Raw genomic sequence first — 17,059 nt, forward strand, 5'->3', positions numbered from 1 at the left:
GAAGTCAAGAGAAGAAGTAAGATGCTTTTGCCCAATTCTGTACTTAAGGATATTATGAAAGAAAATTTTCAGTTGTATAAAAAATGTTATTCTACTGATTTGTAATTTTTAATTTTGGTTAAATGTGTATGGGTATTTGGATTATTTTTTCCTTCTCCAGGCACAAAATAGTAGTTTTGTCTTAACTGGACCTAAAATTAATTTTAACATTATAAAATCATTGAAATTTTTTGGTGTTTATTTGCAAAAATCTCAGCAGTCATATTTTTATGTAATATTCTATGTAGTGGAAAACTATTTAGAATAATTGCTTCAATCCTAAATATTACAATCTTTAGAAATGTAAATTATTAAAAAATTTTCATAAAGCATTTTCCTTTCTTTTGACTCTCAGAAAATTGTAAGAAATGCCAGTTAATACTTCCTAAAGTTTTCTTTTGGCATAGTTTTTCCAAGTCAAAACCCTTGTGACTAACTCCGCAGGCGTTAAGCTAATAGCAGAAACGTAACCTACTAGGGAAACCAGGGTTCACCTGAGTGCCGTTGCTCTAGCTCTTCCCCGCAGGGCTGCTTGCCACCATGAGTCATCCTGCATGTGTTGTCTGTCTAGTAAAGAAAAGTAGAACAGTTTCCAAAAGGCAGAGGAGTAAATCTGGTTTGCTCCACAAAGACTATCTCTGTCCTCAGTGCATAGATGTAGAAGTAGGAGTTTTTCAGATGTACCCGAACTCTCGTTTTTTCTAGTTTTTTTTAGTCACTGGGAAAAGTAGTTTTATAAGACAAAGCAGTGGAGACTTGTTTAGAAACTTGTTCTTTGCAGGGTATACTGGGAGCCTCATCTGATTCTGACTTACTAGGGTGAATAGTCTTAAGCCTTTTCAGATTTTTTGTTTGTTTGACCCTAGTCCTGGAAACAGAGAAATTGCAGGAGTTTATTGTTAACATGCTATGGAAATCTGAGGCTAATGTGTTCAGTGAAACCAGGGCTTATTTTCCATATCAAAATTAGGCTATTTATAATTGATTACCATCAATTATAGTGTTTTCTCTAGGTGCTTTTTGCTTTTTTTTGGCACAAATGTTATTATTTACTCATACAAAACAGTTTTCTTTTAAAAATAATTTTAGAACTTCCCTGGTGGTCCAGTGGTTAGAACTCAGAGCTTTCTCTGCCAAGGACCTGTATTCAGTCCCTGGTTGGGGCACTATTACAAGATCCTGCAAGTCATGTGGCTTGGCCAAAACAAATAAACAGTTTTAATGAGCATTTTGACCAAGATAGGCAATTGCGCGTAACACAAATTAATCATCTCTTCTGTTTCTAGGCAGCACAAATTGTGCTCATCTCTCTGTTTGAATTGAACACTCCTGAATTTACCATGTTACTTGGTGCCTTGCCAAAAACATTCCAGGATGGTGCCACCAAACTCCTGCATAACCACCTCAAGAATTCCAGTAACACCAGTGTGGTGAGTGCTTTGGTCACAGTTGGTAACTGCCACTTACTCCTCATCTAGAACCTGCTCTAATGGAATAGCCAGTTTTCCTGTTCTCTTGCAGTAGATCGTGGGCATCCAGAGCGTGGGGGCTATGTTTGATCCTGCTGTATTCCCAGTGAATGAATCTGTCAGGTTGTTTAGTTTCTGTCAAGTCAGGTTGTTAAACGTCTATGAAGTCATTCAGGCAGTTATTGAGGAACTTAGTTTTTTTTCACTCTGTAAAGATGCAAATGCTGAATTGTGTCTGTTACTCTAGCACAGCTGATGGCAGTCACTCAGCTTCGGGATTGCCTATAGGACAGTTACTGATTTTCGGTTCGTATGCACTTAGAAAATGAACTTATGATTCTGCAAAAAAAATCACCTTGATTATGCAAAATCTGCCTGTTTATTTACATGTGGGTTCTAAGGCCAGGGGCAAAGTGGAACTGTGTTCTATATTTATCTCTTGTGTGATGGAGTTCTTCTGCCTTCACCCAGGGCTCTCCAAGCAACACCATTGGCCGGACTCCCTCCAGACACCCCAGCAGCCGGACCAGCCCCCTGACCTCACCCACCAACTGCTCCCATGGTGGCCTATCTCCAAGGTAAAGCCATTTCAACAGCAGTGAAGACACTAAAGCATCCCCATGTCTCTTCTAGCTAATTTCCAGATTATAGACTGAGCTTAATACCAAAAAGTGTATGGGTACCAGGAGCCCACAGGTCCTAGTCTTCATCCAGATCTTAACTGATTTTGGGCAAAGTGGTTAACTTATGTGGCGAAATGAGCAGTTTCTGCTGAATGGTCTCTGAGAATTCTTCTAGCTCTAAACACTTTGTAGTACCTTAAAATTTTTAAGAGCAAAAGTTATATTTTGTCCTGTTTAACATAGAAACTCTTTAGCTGTTGTGTGAGCAATAGCAGTACGTGAAGGTATTTGACCAGCTAAGTAAAATCCTTTATAATTGTCCATACAGAGTATAGGGTAGTTTCCAGCCAAGTGGCCGTTCCAAGCATGGTTGCTTTCATTCTAGGCTCATGGTTGAAGCAGAATGCTGCTCTGAGGAGGGATTGAGAGCCTGAGAACTAAAAATGGATCAACATTTTCAGACTCCTGTTGGGGCCATGTGAACATCGGCCTTACAGAGTCTGAGGCAGTGATTTGAGAAGATACTTTGCCTCAAGATCTTTAAATCACATTTCCGTCTGACCAGAGCCTTTAGAAGTCTCTGTGTGATGGCTTTCATGACCCCCTGCACTGTGTTGAAGTTTCTCATGGTCTCATTCATGGTGACCCTGTAGGCTGCAGTTTTTAGGAAAGAGCCAGTACCTGGTCGTGGAAGGGTCATAGATGTGTGTTTGTTTCAAGACATTAGGACTTTGGGTTGCTGACGCCAGGATCTTAAAATTAGAGGAAAATCTTTCAAGTATACCATCCCCCTTTAAGACTTACCTCTTTAGTTGGAGGATAACAATATGGAAGTGCCTTTAAGTTTAGATTTTTTTTAATGCTCGAGAGTCTTCCAAACTCCTCTGTCCTTACTACTGAAGTTCTGTTCAGTTTCTCAAGTTATCATATAAGTATTTTAGAAAATGTCAGATTTGTATTTTTCTCTTGGAGAAGCGAAATATTTTGTATACATATAGTATCTCAATGTTTATATTGCCTGAGGTCCCCCGGCACAGTATTTAGGTAGACTGAAGTGACATTGTGTTTCCAAATTGGGTCTGTGTGATCATGATTTCAGCAGGCTAATCTAATTAGACAGTTGGGACCAGAAAGTAATGAAAACATGTCTGACTTTTCCCAAGTATGACTGAGACTCAGCCAACTTTTTATCTGTATCTAAATAAATGGTTTGTCTTAAATGACCCCAGAGTTGGCAGTAAAAATCATAGAATTGTCTTCCTTGGTAGGAGAAAATTTGTGGAAAACTTGTATTCTCTATAAATTGTTGCTTTTGTTTAGAAGTGATACTTCTGAAACATTGCCAAATCTGTTCTTCCGTAATACACAGTTCATACTTAGTTTTTAGTTATTTCACTAATAAGGTTGCACATTCTTTACGTAATAAAGGATAAATTTCAGATTAAGTATTTTGTTATTATATGTGCTGATAGTTTAAGTGAAAGATTGGGGGTGCTGCTAGTATAAGCCATGAGAGCTAAGAATTGGCTAGGTATTTTTAAATTTCATGGATCTCCAAATTATTTTAAAATTCTAATTTATTTTTCCAGGTCACCATTCATTCTTAACTAGCCTGAGCTAAATTTTTACTGTTAGGGTTACCAGGTGAGTGTAAGAAATAAGAAGTTTTTTTTCAGTATTAAAAAGTCCAAGTGAGGCTGAAATATTTTCTTACCGACAAATGTTCTCTAAGAAATTACTTAGTTATGTAGTTTCTTTCCTTCTTTTTAAACAGAATATGCCCCAGTCAGTGTGTAACTACCCAGAATGGCATGAGCCAACTTGAACTCAATGGGAAAAATAATTTTTCTCACAGCTAAAACTGTCCAGAAGTAGAAAAAGCTGCCTCATGTCATCATATCATAGGAAATATTCAAATAGGATACATACTTTCTACCAGGAAATTTATGAAAGAAATGAACTCTTGCACTAATTAAGAGAATGTTTTAGGTCACCACATTGTAAGTAGGCATTGGACAAATTCCACCAGATATAAATCTTGGTTATTTTTTTGAGTAGTGCTCTTGAAACATATATTTTTCTATTCTGCTATTCTTTTGAATTATCTGAACCATTTGATGTTAGTTTTTTTGGAAGAGTTCTTTCCAGGTCTTCATTTTAAGCCAATTTTGAGTATCAAAAGGAAGTTTTCTAAGCCCAAAAGTTCTACCCTCAGATTATGATGCTAATAAGATAGTCTAACATGATGACACGTTTAATATGAGGTTTTTTTTTTTAATTGCTAGTGAGAAGTCATTTTTATCAACCTGATAACATTAGAGAAGCCACAGCTAACAGATCAACCTTCTGTGGAAATTCCATCCATCGGTTATCCTTTTCTGTGAGAAGGAAGAATTATTGTTTATCCCCAGTGAGCAAACAGACACTCCTGGGTCTTTGGAGAGAAGACTTATGGTCTGAAGTGTTCCATAAATTAAATATACGTTTACATTTTAGCTCAATTTAGTGGGATTGATGTTAAATGAAAAACAGAGTTGCTAGAGGCTTCAGCAATTGCGTGAAGTCTGTTCCCTTTAAGAGAGAAAAAGCACGCGGCTGTCCTCACTTGAGTCTGCTGTGCGCTCTCAGTGAGCATGCCTTAGGATGCTAAGTAGGCAACATCTGATAACCAGCAATAAGAGGTAATGTTAGGCAGATTTTACACTCACTCCATCAGATGATCAGGAGTGTGCACTGACTCAAAGTGGGGGTCAGCCTGGAGACCGCCCTCCCACATTGAGGTGCTGGGGCATCTGCTTGATACAACCCTATGGGCAGAGCTCCAGCTTGAGGTGGCCGTCTGTGTCCTCGGGTGTCCCTCACTCAGCATGTGGCCTGGAAGATACCTTTAGGGCCCTTCTGTGCTGCAGTGGCCGCTCCATCCACACCTTGGTTTCCTTATGACGTGGGGCCACCACTGTCCTCAGCTGGAGACGAGCCTTGGACCACTGCTCCTGAACCGTGATGAGTGCCAGGGCGGGTGTGCTGCTCTGTAAGAATGCTGCCCTAGTCCTGTGGCCCCCACCCATGGCCTCCTATCACACCTACGGGCAGCGCAGTTTACACCTTTCCCATGTTCCGGGGTCTATTGAATTGCCACACATGCTAGAACTCAGGCGGGGCCTCTGCATGCCCAGGTCACTTGCCGAGTGAGGAGTGCCTGTGCTCAGATGCACTTTAAACTTCATATCAGGTCACACAATCAGGGGGCTTAGGTTTTCTGTCCCTCCTGTCTGAGCCAGCCAGTGGGTTGTGCTCCTGCATCCTCTCATGGTGCTGTTCTCTCAGGAGGAAGTTACTCGTGGCACCTCTGGACCCCATCTGAGGATTCCAGTCGGGGGAGCATGTTGTTCCCTGTCTGAGTGTTCTGGTGGGTGGTACCTTCTCTGAGACTTTCTGCTGTGGTTCCCTTGGTCCCATTTGATTCAGGCCCATAATTCCTCTTTGGGTTCCTTCTAAAATAATTGATTGCGTTATCTGAAAGTAAACATCTGTGGTTTTTTTGCATGTAAGCACTTATAATTTCCTTTACACACACACACTCCTATATACTTGGAATCTCATGTGACTTAGAAATGTAAATACAGGACTGAGTGGAGAAAGAATGAGCAGTCTTGATGGAGGACCAGATTGTAAAATAAAGTTGGTCCTTTTCCTCTGAATGGTGCCGTGTGGATTTGGGTAGAACCTTGTCCGAAAGGGATGCGACTGTAGGACACGTAGAGCATAGTGCCTCCCTGCCCCCTTTGCCTGTTCTGTGTCTCTTTCTGACTCTCCTCTTCTGATCACTGCAGTCGGTTATGGGGTTGCAGTGCCGATGGGCTGTCGAGGCACCCACCTCCCTTTCCTCAGCCTAACTCCATCCCCACCGCTCCCTCCCACAAGACTCTCAGGCGCTCTTACTCTCCAAGGTAACAAGCCACCTGTCCCACTTGTCTGAGGTGTCACAATATTATTGCACTTCCAAGGTCGTCTCAGGTCTCTGGGAAAGCCTCTCCGCCGCCTCCAGCCGAGACCAGCAGGGTAAAGCCTTGGTGAGAAGTGTGAGCAGGTGCGTGACCTCGGTCAGACCTCATGAGGATGGCTCCTACTTTGCCCCTAGGGCAAGGAGCAGTTGCATCACCTGACCACATTCATCAGCATCTTGACTTGTGAGCCCTCAGCCCAGGGCAGTGCTGAGCCTCCTAAAGGTGCCTGCACCACGCTGCGGTGTACTGTGTCCCCAGCCGGCCACATGGGCCTGCCCAGTGAGCAGCACCAGGGCCTGTTCTCAGTGGTGTGGGCTGATGTCCTGCATGTGGTCATAGTCTGAAGACTGAGATCCAGAAAGGCAGCCCCAAGAAGTTGCTCCCTGTTACAGCTCATTAAAGGGGCTGCTCCAGGCAGGAGAGCCATGGGGTCCCCACAGGCTGCCGGTGGAATGCAACAGATCAGATGGGAAATCCATGGTATGAAGGGAGGGTCCATGTATCTCTGCAGTTACCTGTTTGAGGGTCTCTTAGGTGCCTTTTATAAAGGTCAAAAGATCAGAGAATCCCTTTCCTGTTGGCTCCTGATACATGAGCAGAGTACAGGGCAGCCTGCTCCCTCTGTGCTATGTGAGATGAGTCTTGCCTCTGTGACAGGACAGGGTTAAGACAAAACAGAAAAGAGATGCATTACTTTCGAATGCCTTGGAGATTGCACAGAAGATTTACATTCTTACCTTTATATCCTCAGCATAGTGAACAAGTAAACAAGTCAGCTAACTATTTTAATAGCATTTTCCTTTTGAAACTCTCTCAGCTCTGAAAGTAACTCCTAAAGTGTGCAGGTGCTCCTGTGATGACGTATAGATGCACAAGGGCGGGCAGGGGCATGTGGACAGTGAGGCAGCTGCATCCTCAGTGCAAATAAAGCATGTCACTGCAGTTTGTAAAGGTTGGTCATGCCTCAAAGTATAAGACCAGTTTATTGACTGTCTCCCAATATACTGACCTGTGTGCAGCAAGCTTCACCCCCAGGCAATCAGTCTTCCCACCTAGCCATGAAGACCGCCCTCCAGAGGACATCTGTTTCTGAATCACCTTTCACACTTGGGTACACAAACAAGTACCCAGTGCTTTATAATGCTTCATAAATGGCTCTCACTTCTGTTAATGTTGGAGGGAGAGAGAGTGGACCAGAGACACTGACACTTAGAAAACCTATCTGTTACATAAAACTAAGAGGAAATCTATCTGTCTCTTTGCCAAAACCCTTGATGTCATGAACAGAAACACTTAATCCGTATTCCATACCTAGAATCTCTTTCCTACACATGACAAAGAACAATGTCTCAGAAGGCACACTTCTGTCCCAGCTTCTCTTTTCTTGGCGACCCAATCTTATGCACACACCCCGCCCCCCCCGCCGACCTGCGCTGTCAGTCCAGAACGTTATTCTGCCTGGGTATCGAGTGCCCTGGCCAGACCTCGGATCAGTGAATACTGACCGATGGAGCAACTTTTCCTAACCTGAAGAACCCTATGAAAATCTTTCTGGAGCCTAATCACAGTGTTTATAGATGACTAAGACCTGGCCTTTGACCTAAGGGATTATACCTCCAAGCTAAAACAAGACAGAATGTGGGGGCAGGTGACAGGCTGGGGCTTACCTCCCCAGTGTTTTCTAAGTAATGCTGCTGCATCCCTCTTGCTGTCCCCTTCCATGTTCTACTTGTAGGAGTCATATCACCTGTGAGTCCCTGATGACGGCATCCACAGAGGGTTCCTTCTTCCCCACGCAGTAAGGGCTCGTGGGTATTGACTTGAAAAAACACAACTGCCAGAACGTGAAATGGCAAGGAAAGCAGCCTTATCTGTTTCCCTTTAGCGGAAAATAATCCTGTCTCTCACCTGAAGCTCACAGTTTCCGCTTCATACCAAGGAGATACTTCAGAGCTCAAGCTATTGAGTCTAAAAGAAGTGTCACCGCAGATTGTACTTGGCTGTGCACAGGTTCTCCTAAATTGGAAGTCCGAGTTGGTTTATTAATTGAAAATAAGAATGAGGACCATTTTAACTGGCAGAATCCTTTATTTTCATATTTTTTAAAAAAGAGGCTACTATCATGCTAAAGTTATATGACTGAAATGAATTATTTTAAAGGAAGTTCAGGTTAAATATAATGGGGTGAACTACGTGAAAGCCAGCATCTTCTGAAGCGACATGGAGAATAATATTGTGACATCCCCAAAAGCTGAACGTTCCCCAGCCTTCCTCCTGTCCGTCCCTGCATTCTTCCCATGTTTTTTCCGTTTGCATGGGCTGTGTTGTTCTTTTTTATTGTTGTTGTTAAAAGTATTTTAAGGCATCTTTTGACATCGTATATACATATTTTTTTGTTTAAGTCATATTCAGTCTTTATTTATAAAACATAGTGTACTGGCCAGATGTATAAATGTCTTTGCTCACACATAAGCTAGTGTTGTAGTGTTTTAGAAGGAGAGGTGGATGGTGACAGGGAGCCCCTGTGTGCTACAGTCATACTCCCTTCACATTAAAGCACTATTGCTGTAAATAACCTTATGAACTTAGAAGGGGTTGAAATCTTGAATTCTGTTCAAGTTTTTTATTCCGCCTCCTGTCAGTGTGTACATGGAGTCTTAACTGTAAATGTGTTGAAGTTCACATTTCTTTTTGTTTGATGCCAGAGCCAGTCTTTGAGTTGGCATGTGTTTTTGTGAACTCTCCAAATACAGTTAGGGTGTTTTCTTTCATTCATCAGAAAAGAAGGATACGTTCTCCCTGGGCCAGAAGGTTGCAAAGACAGTAAATTCATCTCAGAGAGTGAATTCAGATCTTGTGCTCTCTCAAGACCCATCCAGTCTTAGAAACCACTCGGGTCATTACAACTTCCAGCCAGTAGAGGTCTGGCTAATTCAAGTGAGAACTGTTCAAGTATTGTTCATCTGCCCAAACCTTAGACAATAGCAACAACAAAGAAGTGTGTGCTTTGAGGGGAAGGCTGGTAAACATGATTTGTGTTTGAGTTACAGGAAGCTTTCTTCCTAACAGAATGTACAAGTCTGGGTGTATTGCTCTTGGGGGAGGAGTGGTTCCTACCAGTGGATGACTGGTTTCAGTTATTTCTCTTCTGAAGAACAGATTGCTTTTCTTTAGTCCTTAATAATGAATGCCATTGAATGTTTATTTATATACAGCCAAGGATTCTCTTTGAACTTCCCTTGTGGCTCAGCTGGTAAAGAATACATCTGCAATGCAGGAGACCTGGGTTCAATCCCTGGGTTGGGAAGGATCCCCTGGAGAAGGGAAAGGCTACCCACTACAGCATTCTGGCCTGGAGAATTCCATGGACACAGTCCATGGGGTCGCAAAGAGTCGGACACAACTGAGCGACTTTCACTTTCAAGGATTCTTTTAATGTCCCTGGCAATTGTCAGTTATGACTCAAGACTTTCTGCAAATTAAATTAGACCAACGCATCTGATCTTTTCTTGAATACTTTCTCGGGACAAGTGATGTTTAAGTAACAGTTTTTCAGCTTGGCTCCCCCAAATTATTCGCAGGGAGGGAAGGTGATGGTTTTGTTCTTTAGGCTCTTCCATCTGTCTCAGTGTACTTTGCAAACATCTAAAGGGCACTCTGTTGTACACTGCATTATACCAGGAGGATTTTTACCTTATTCTGTGTTTTGCTGTGCTGGATGTCTCAATGGACAACAGCTGATGTCACTTTTCTGTAAGGGACAGATATTTCTTACTTTTTGAAGTGCTTTTAGATGTTCATCTGGAAGTGTGAGTCATCTTTATAAGATCTGCTTTTGTTGTAAAACTCCCAGTGTCTGCAAGTGTCTAGAAGAGTTTGATTGTGCAAGCAACTTCCTAGGTTAGATGGAAGGGTTTTAGGAGTGCATTGGTGGATCTGACTTTGAGTCATTCTCTACTCTGGGGTTTCATTTTTACAGTTTTCAGATACTGGTAAGCAAAATGCAGCCTTTTACGGTCGTGTGCTTCGCTCCTTTAAAATTTGTCTGTAACACTAGCTTTCTTTTCATTTATTTGTACATTTGAGACCAGTAACAACCAAACTACTTTTTTCCATCCTCAAGGTATGAAAGTTATTTTTCCACATCCATTACCTCGTGCATCGTCACTGGTTGTCACTCTTTGAGTTCTTGCATTCTCGTGGTTGCCGTTTTCCCACTGCACTGGCTCTTACTGAGTGCTGATGTCGTGTGTTTGGGGGCCAGATCTGACGAGGAAGATGTGTAATTAAGTTGTCCGGTGGTGGTGCTCTAACAAAAGATGTCTCCTTATCATTCCAAATCACCTAAAGAAACTATAATTATATCTTATTCTGTAAATTATTAGAAGTAATTTTTACCCATACCCCAATTTTATGCATGTGCCTCAATTTAAGAAATAAAATATTTTTGATCTTTAGCATGCTGGACTATGATACTGAAAACCTGAACTCTGAAGAAATCTATAGTTCTTTGCGTGGTGTGACAGAAGCCATTGAAAAGTTTAGTTTTCGAAGCCAAGAGGATCTGAACGAGCCCATTAAAAGAGATGGCAGAAAGGACTGCGATATTGTGAGTACCCACAGGCTGACGGAGGGAGGGCTGTGTGTAGTCACCACCCAGAGTGGCAGGGGCCTCTGTGTCCATCCGGGGATAATCCTGAACACTGAGCACTATTATTTTTATCTCATAGTTAGAATTGTATGGTTTTAAGAGGCCCAGGGCAACTTTGCGAAATTGCAGTAGCCCGCGGCTCTCTTTGTGAAGAATGTTAAATGCCCTTTTTCTCAGTTGGCTTCCATTATCCTGAACATGATTATGTTCCTATGATGTGATAAAAACAGTGAGCCTAATCCCGACGCCAGTGTGGCGCTCCAGGAGCTGCAGTCTCCTGTAGAGGCAGGCAGAGTGGCAGCAAACTGTCCTGGGGGGAGGAATGATCATGGCCAGTCCGGGTGCTCAGGATGAATCTGCAGAGGAGATGATGTCACCTTCTGAGCATGAAGGTTGTGAGGTGCTTGTCAGGTCAAGGAGGAGGTCGTAGTCCTAGAGAAGTCTGTGAGGAGGGGGTGGACAGAAGGATGGGGGTGGACACAGGAGGATGTCCCCTGGGGGGTGGCAGCAGTGGATGTGGTAGGCGTTCCCTGGATTGGGGAGAAGGAGCTGCACAGGCTTCTCTGGAGTTGACTAAAGAATCTCTGAAGGATTTTTAACCAGTGACATACATTTTAGAAGGATTGCTGAGACCCTAAGATGGAACGTGACTCCAGAGGAAGTTGAGTTGGGTAGCTCACGAGCAGAAATAGAAGAGCCAGAGTCTCTGGCAGGGACTGTTGAGGAGGTGCTGCTGAAATTCAGTGAGATAATATGGGGGGTGGGGGAAAGGTACATGAGAACCCCTTTGGAACATAATGAAACATTGATGCAAACAGCCATTAGGCTTTCAGACATACCAGTCTGGCGTTGAGGCTGGTGATTTGGGCTGGTGGTGGAGGTTTGAGAGACATTGACTAATTGCCTGCTGGTAACTAAAGAAAAGCAAGTGAAATCAGCCAAGTGGAAGGAAGGACAAAATCCTAAGGAGCATCAACACTAAGGGGAAGACAGAAGAAAAGGAGTCAAGAAGGACCAAAGATGAGCAGAGGGGGGTGTGGCGTCGTGGGATCTGAGGGGAACTTTTAGGAAGGACATTCCAGCCAAAAGGGTGTCAAACTGATATAAATGTACCAAGTTAAGAAAGTTAGATTTTGTTGTTAAACGTGATTAGTGTTAGGAGTTTCACTTTCTTTTTTTGATGTCTGAAGTTTTTAAAACCCTTTTATAAGTAATTTTTTCATTATATTAATAATGTATGTTTTACTTTTAGAAGAGAGTTACAAAGAGAAAAAAATCATCTGGGACTTCTCTGGTGGAACAGTGGCTAAGACTCTGTGCTGCCAATGCAGGGGGCCTGGGTTCAATCCCTGGTCAGGGAACGCGACCCCGCATGCCACAACTAAGACCTGGCACAGCCAAAATAAAATAATTAAAAAAAAACCAGCCAAAATAAAATAATTAAAAAAAAATTATCTATGAAACATCTTATAACAAGAGAAAACTCCTGTTCAGTGTTCTATGCGTATATTTTTAAATTCTTTTTTATCTTAATTATGTTAGGACAAGCTCTTTGGGGCAGAGTGTGTAAGAACCAGTGCATCCCAGCATTGGTTCTACCGGGCGTATACCTAAAGGAATTGAAAGCAAGAACTTGAACAGATACTTATTAGTATCCATCAACAAATAAATGGATAAACAAAATGCAATATGTACATGCAGTAGAGTATTGTTCATCCATAGAAGGTAATGCAATACTATGTATGTGTTAGAACATGAATGGACCTTGAAAATATCTTGCTAAGTGAAATGAGCCAGATAGAGAAAGACAAATACTGTGTGATTCCACTTACATGAGGTCCCTAGAGTAGTCAAATTCATAAAGACAGAAGGTAGAACAGAAACTACAGGGCTGGAAGGGCCAGGGAGTTATTACTTACTGGCTACAGAGTTTCGGTTGGGTAAGATGAAAAAAGTTTTGCCCAAAATATGACACACTGGTCATGCTTACACACCATTGTGAATATATTTAATGTCACTGAGTTAGACACTTACGAATTAACTGATTTAAATGATTTGACATATATGTCATATATACATACACACACAGTTTTTGTGGGTTTTTTTTTATTTTACTACAATTTAAAAAAAAGCCACAAATGCATAGGCATAAAATGAGAGAGATGTATCTTATCAACAAGCGCAAATAAAAATTTTGCCATAGGAATCAACAGTGTGGTGTGGCTGCCTGGAAATGTTCTCTGTTCTGTAGTCACACGTCTGACTTGAAGAAAGTGACCGTTTTGCTCTTTCCACTGCAGTCAGCCACACTTTCTCTGCTAACCTGTAAAGGGTGCCAGGTAGTCCAGGGTACTCAGAAGAAAGGACCCCCTGAGAATGGAGGCGGTCAGAAACATGACACAAGGGCCAGGTTTAATTAGTTTTAGACAAAACTCAGAATACATTAGGAAAACATTTTCAGAAAATATTAAAGACCTGTTCTTTGACCAGCATAAAGACCAGCTCTGAGAGTCAGAAACACATGAGGAAAGAGCTATCTGCCTGGGGGATGCTGAGTTCTCTGTAAGTAGAGATCTCATCACTGTGGGGAATATATCAGGGGACTCGCTGGTGGTGGAACTGTAATAAGAGTGGGGTCGTGCACAGCCCCTAGCCCATGGCCGTTTGCTATGCCCTGCTACCTGTACCCCGTTAACAGGCAGCACTTACTGCAAGGCCACTAATGGTTGCTGAACCATTGGTCAGTGCTACAGAAGCCGCCCCCCCCCCCAAGCAAGGAAGTGGCAATGAGTGACCTTCAGTGGCCCATTCAGCCAGTGGTCAGTGGGATGGTAATGGGCAGGTGGAGAGTGGGTTCCGGCCTTCCCCCTCCAGGGCCGTCCAACTCACCCGGCCTTGAGGTGAGCTAGGGAGGGGGGCACCCAGGGGACATGCTGGGGACTGAGTCCTGCAGGGCTCCAGAGCCCTCACCAAGGCCATGTACTAGCTTGAGGCGTCCATGAACCTCTCCCCATTCCCACCTCTGTGACCTGATGGCAGGGGACATCTGTATAAGATGCAGTCTGCAGGACCTGGGCCCCAGCATCTGGGCAACCTGAGGGGCTTGAGGGCCAGTTGGGTCCTCGGCACCTGGCTCCCTCAGTGATGACAGCTGGACAGAGTCTGAGGACCTGGCCCTGAGGGAGCCACCAGCTGAGTTCTGTCTCTTAGCAGGACCTGGACCTCAGAGGATGAAAGTTGTGCCTTGGGACCTCACCCTTTCTTGTCAGAACAGAGAATAGGGAACTAAGGAAACAGGGAACTAAGAGTTAGAATCCTTCAACTAAAGGCCCTGCATGCCACAACTAGGACCTGCTACAGCCAAATAAATATTAAATTAAAAAAACAAAAACAAAAAAACCAGTAACATTCACTTGGTGGAGATTTACAGGAATGTTATTACATGACCTGATCTCAAGAACAAAGGATTTGACCCCAACAAGTTTGCAATAACTAACCACGCCCCTCCCTCATCTTTCCTAGAAAAGAGATTTGCTGAAAGTTTTGGCAAGTTTCGGGGGGTTTTAAGGCAGGAGCCACCCGTCTCCTTGCTTGACCCTGCAGTAAATCTTTCTCTGCTCCAGACCCTAACATTTGGTGTTGTTTGGCCTCACTGTACATCAGGCACACGGACCTGCGTTTTTGTAACAGGGCCACTGTAGTCTCCAGAGGGTCATCAGGGGAGCATCCATCCATGGTGGTATGTCAGGGTGTCAGTGAGAGAAAACCCTTCCTGTTGGTGGTAAAAGTATTTCACTGGGGTGTTGGCACATGAGGTTTCTTGAGAACTGGGGGTTTCAGGTATATAGCTTGCCTTCTCCAGGGGCTCCTCAGAAGTTCATGACGCTAATCTCAAAAATATTTGTCGAATTAGTCATCCAGTACCAAGGAAAACAGACATTCTGTGTGAATTTAGGAATGGTTAGATGAAAACAGAAGTATGTTCTGTCCCTTTTGAGGTCACTTAGGAGTTAGATATTTACAAATGGAAACACTAACAACTGTACTTGTATCAGCAGCCAGATTTCAAGTGAGAAATCTCTGGTTCTGCTAATACTTGTGAGGATTTAAAGACAGACGAACTGACAGTGTGCTGTGCCCCAGGTGTCCCGTGACGGTGGCATCGCCTCCCCTGCCACCGAGGGCCGGGGCGGCAGCGAGGTGGTGGAAGGAGGCCGGACGGCTCTGGACAACAAGACCTCCCTCCTCAACACCCAGCCCCCTCGCGCCTTCCCGGGGCCGCGGGCGCGGGACTACAGCCCCTACCCCTACTCAGACACCATCAGCGCCTATGACAAGACAGCCCTGAAGGAGGCCGTCTTTGACGACGACATGGAGCAACTGCGCGATGGTGAGTCTCTCCCGGCTCGATGCCCCTGGCAGGGCAGCTCCGGGCACACGGAGCATGTGGGGTGGAGCAGAGGCCTGCCTTGCTCTGCTCGTCTGAGGTCCTGTCGTGTGCCCAGGAGCAGGGGGCACATGGAGGGCCTGTGGGGAAGGCTTTGTGAAGAATCAGGCCTCCAGCTGGTGGTGATGAGCGTGGGCATAGGCCATGGGGAGACCGACCGTTTGGCTTCTGGTGGGCGTGTCCCCATCCTGGGCTGTGGCCAGGTGTCCCAGAGCCCTGCAAGGAGACTGCCTGCTGGTCTCTCAGATTACTGGTCCTGCAGTTGGGGAAGGGATCTAATGTGCCCTGGGCCCCTGCTGGCTGTGTGCTAACTGCTGAGATAGAGGGATCCTTCCCATTGTGCCAAGTAGGAAATTGAGGTTCAGAAAGGTAGAGCTACTTGCCCCAAGTAGAACATACTTGATACAGAACAGAACTGCTCTGGGTATTTTTCTGACTCTTATGTTAAGACCAGTGTCCATATTGAGTAATGAGTGAGTGAGTATGTGTTGGTAGGATAGTCATTTTACTTGGAAGCTAATTTTCCCTTTTTCACCTCACTGTCATGTTCATATGTTTTAGTTAATTTTAATTAATTTTTGAAAGTTTTATATATGTATACTTTGTTTCCAAGCCTGTTGTTTTTCAATTTTGAATGAAGCCTTCAGTTAGAACTTTAAATCAGAATTCTAAGCAGTTAGCATTCAGCGAAGGCCTACTGTGTGTCAAGAAGGGTGTGGCTTGCCAGGGACACAGAAATGAGACACAGCCCCTGCTCCCAGAGCTTAAGGCCTTTCCCCTTTCCCTTAAGGGGAAACCGACTCATTGTGGTGGCAGACGTAGAGGAGAGGGCTGTGTTACCAGTGGATGCTGAATTGGAGGGGAGGGGAGCAGGAAAGGAGGAAAACGGTGCTGTCTGTGTGCCAAGCAGTGATGGAAACACTGTCCGAAAGCACAAGGAGCTTCAGGGACGTAAGAGTGTGGCCCCTCACCTGTGGATTGCTACTCGCTGGTGGGGGCAGCTCAGTCTGCCCAGCTGTCTGCTGGGCAGGAGACTAGCAGTGGAGGGCTTATTGATTTGCACTTTCTGGGAGGCAGGATTGATACAGTGTTTAAGTTACCCAGTTGTCAGTCTTATTTAAGACAGACGAGAGGAGGATGTTGGCTATAGTTAGCCACCAATTGTATACTAAAAGACTTGAAGGAAAAGGTGGGATAGCAGGGAGAGATGGGAGGGTTCTTTAAGACATCAACTTCCTTAGTGTTTATTCTTCAGTCTTAGAAGGTTAGAAGCTTAAGAAGAGTACAAATTTAGGTTTCTAATGGTTTGTCTTTGTGTTTCATCCATTCTATTTAAAGTGAGTATTTAAGAGTATCGAGGTCTCTTAAAAGAACACGTAAAGAGAAAGGATGTGTTCCTCTTCTGCACCGACCACGGTCAAGTCCCCATAGGCGTTACACTGCATGATGTCGGCAGACCTTGCGGTCTGTGAATAGACAGTCTGTAGGTTGTCTGGACGCTGTGATCCATGTGTGTTTACGCTCTGGACACTGGAGCAGGGAATGAATATTGACAGATCAGATGTGGTGGTGGAGGGCCTTGAGGAAACTGTGCACTCGGGGTCTGAGAGTAGTGAGGGCGTCCCTGAAGGGGCCTGGCTGAGGCCAGGTGCAGGGAGTGGAGCTGGGAAGAAGATGGTCCAGGAAGGGCTTTTGGGGGGTTCTTCTTGTTTGTCTGAAATAGGAGGGTAAAAATGTCAGGCCGAGGAGGCACTACCCGTTGGTCCCTGAGTCCTAGATGCCTCTTGTCACATCTGTTCTCACCATTGCCCTGGTGAGGGTGC

The 17,059-nt window shown here is 44.2% G+C and overlaps 1 protein-coding gene across 5 annotated transcripts in view; it reads left to right on the forward strand.

Moving 5' to 3' along the window:
• CLASP1 (cytoplasmic linker associated protein 1) overlaps positions 1-17,059 on the forward strand; it is a 279,111-nt gene that overhangs the window by 234,309 nt on the left and 27,743 nt on the right. For 4 of the 5 annotated variants that reach the window (XM_055398059.2, XM_055398061.2, XM_055398062.2 and 1 more), the window contains 4 exons: positions 1,326-1,469; positions 1,980-2,086; positions 10,597-10,747; positions 14,933-15,179. In XM_055398059.2, coding sequence (XP_055254034.1) covers positions 1,326-1,469; positions 1,980-2,086; positions 10,597-10,747; positions 14,933-15,179 — 649 coding nt within the window. Of the gene's footprint in view, positions 1-1,325; positions 1,470-1,979; positions 2,087-5,964; positions 6,082-10,596; positions 10,748-14,932; positions 15,180-17,059 lie in introns of all 5 variants that reach the window. The other variant, XM_088828824.1, reaches the window with a different exon arrangement.

This window comes from Moschus berezovskii, chromosome 2 (genome assembly GCF_049115385.1).
Source record: "Moschus berezovskii isolate FMDL1 chromosome 2, NW_MosBer_1.0, whole genome shotgun sequence".
NCBI classification, from domain to species: Eukaryota; Metazoa; Chordata; class Mammalia; order Artiodactyla; family Moschidae; genus Moschus; species Moschus berezovskii.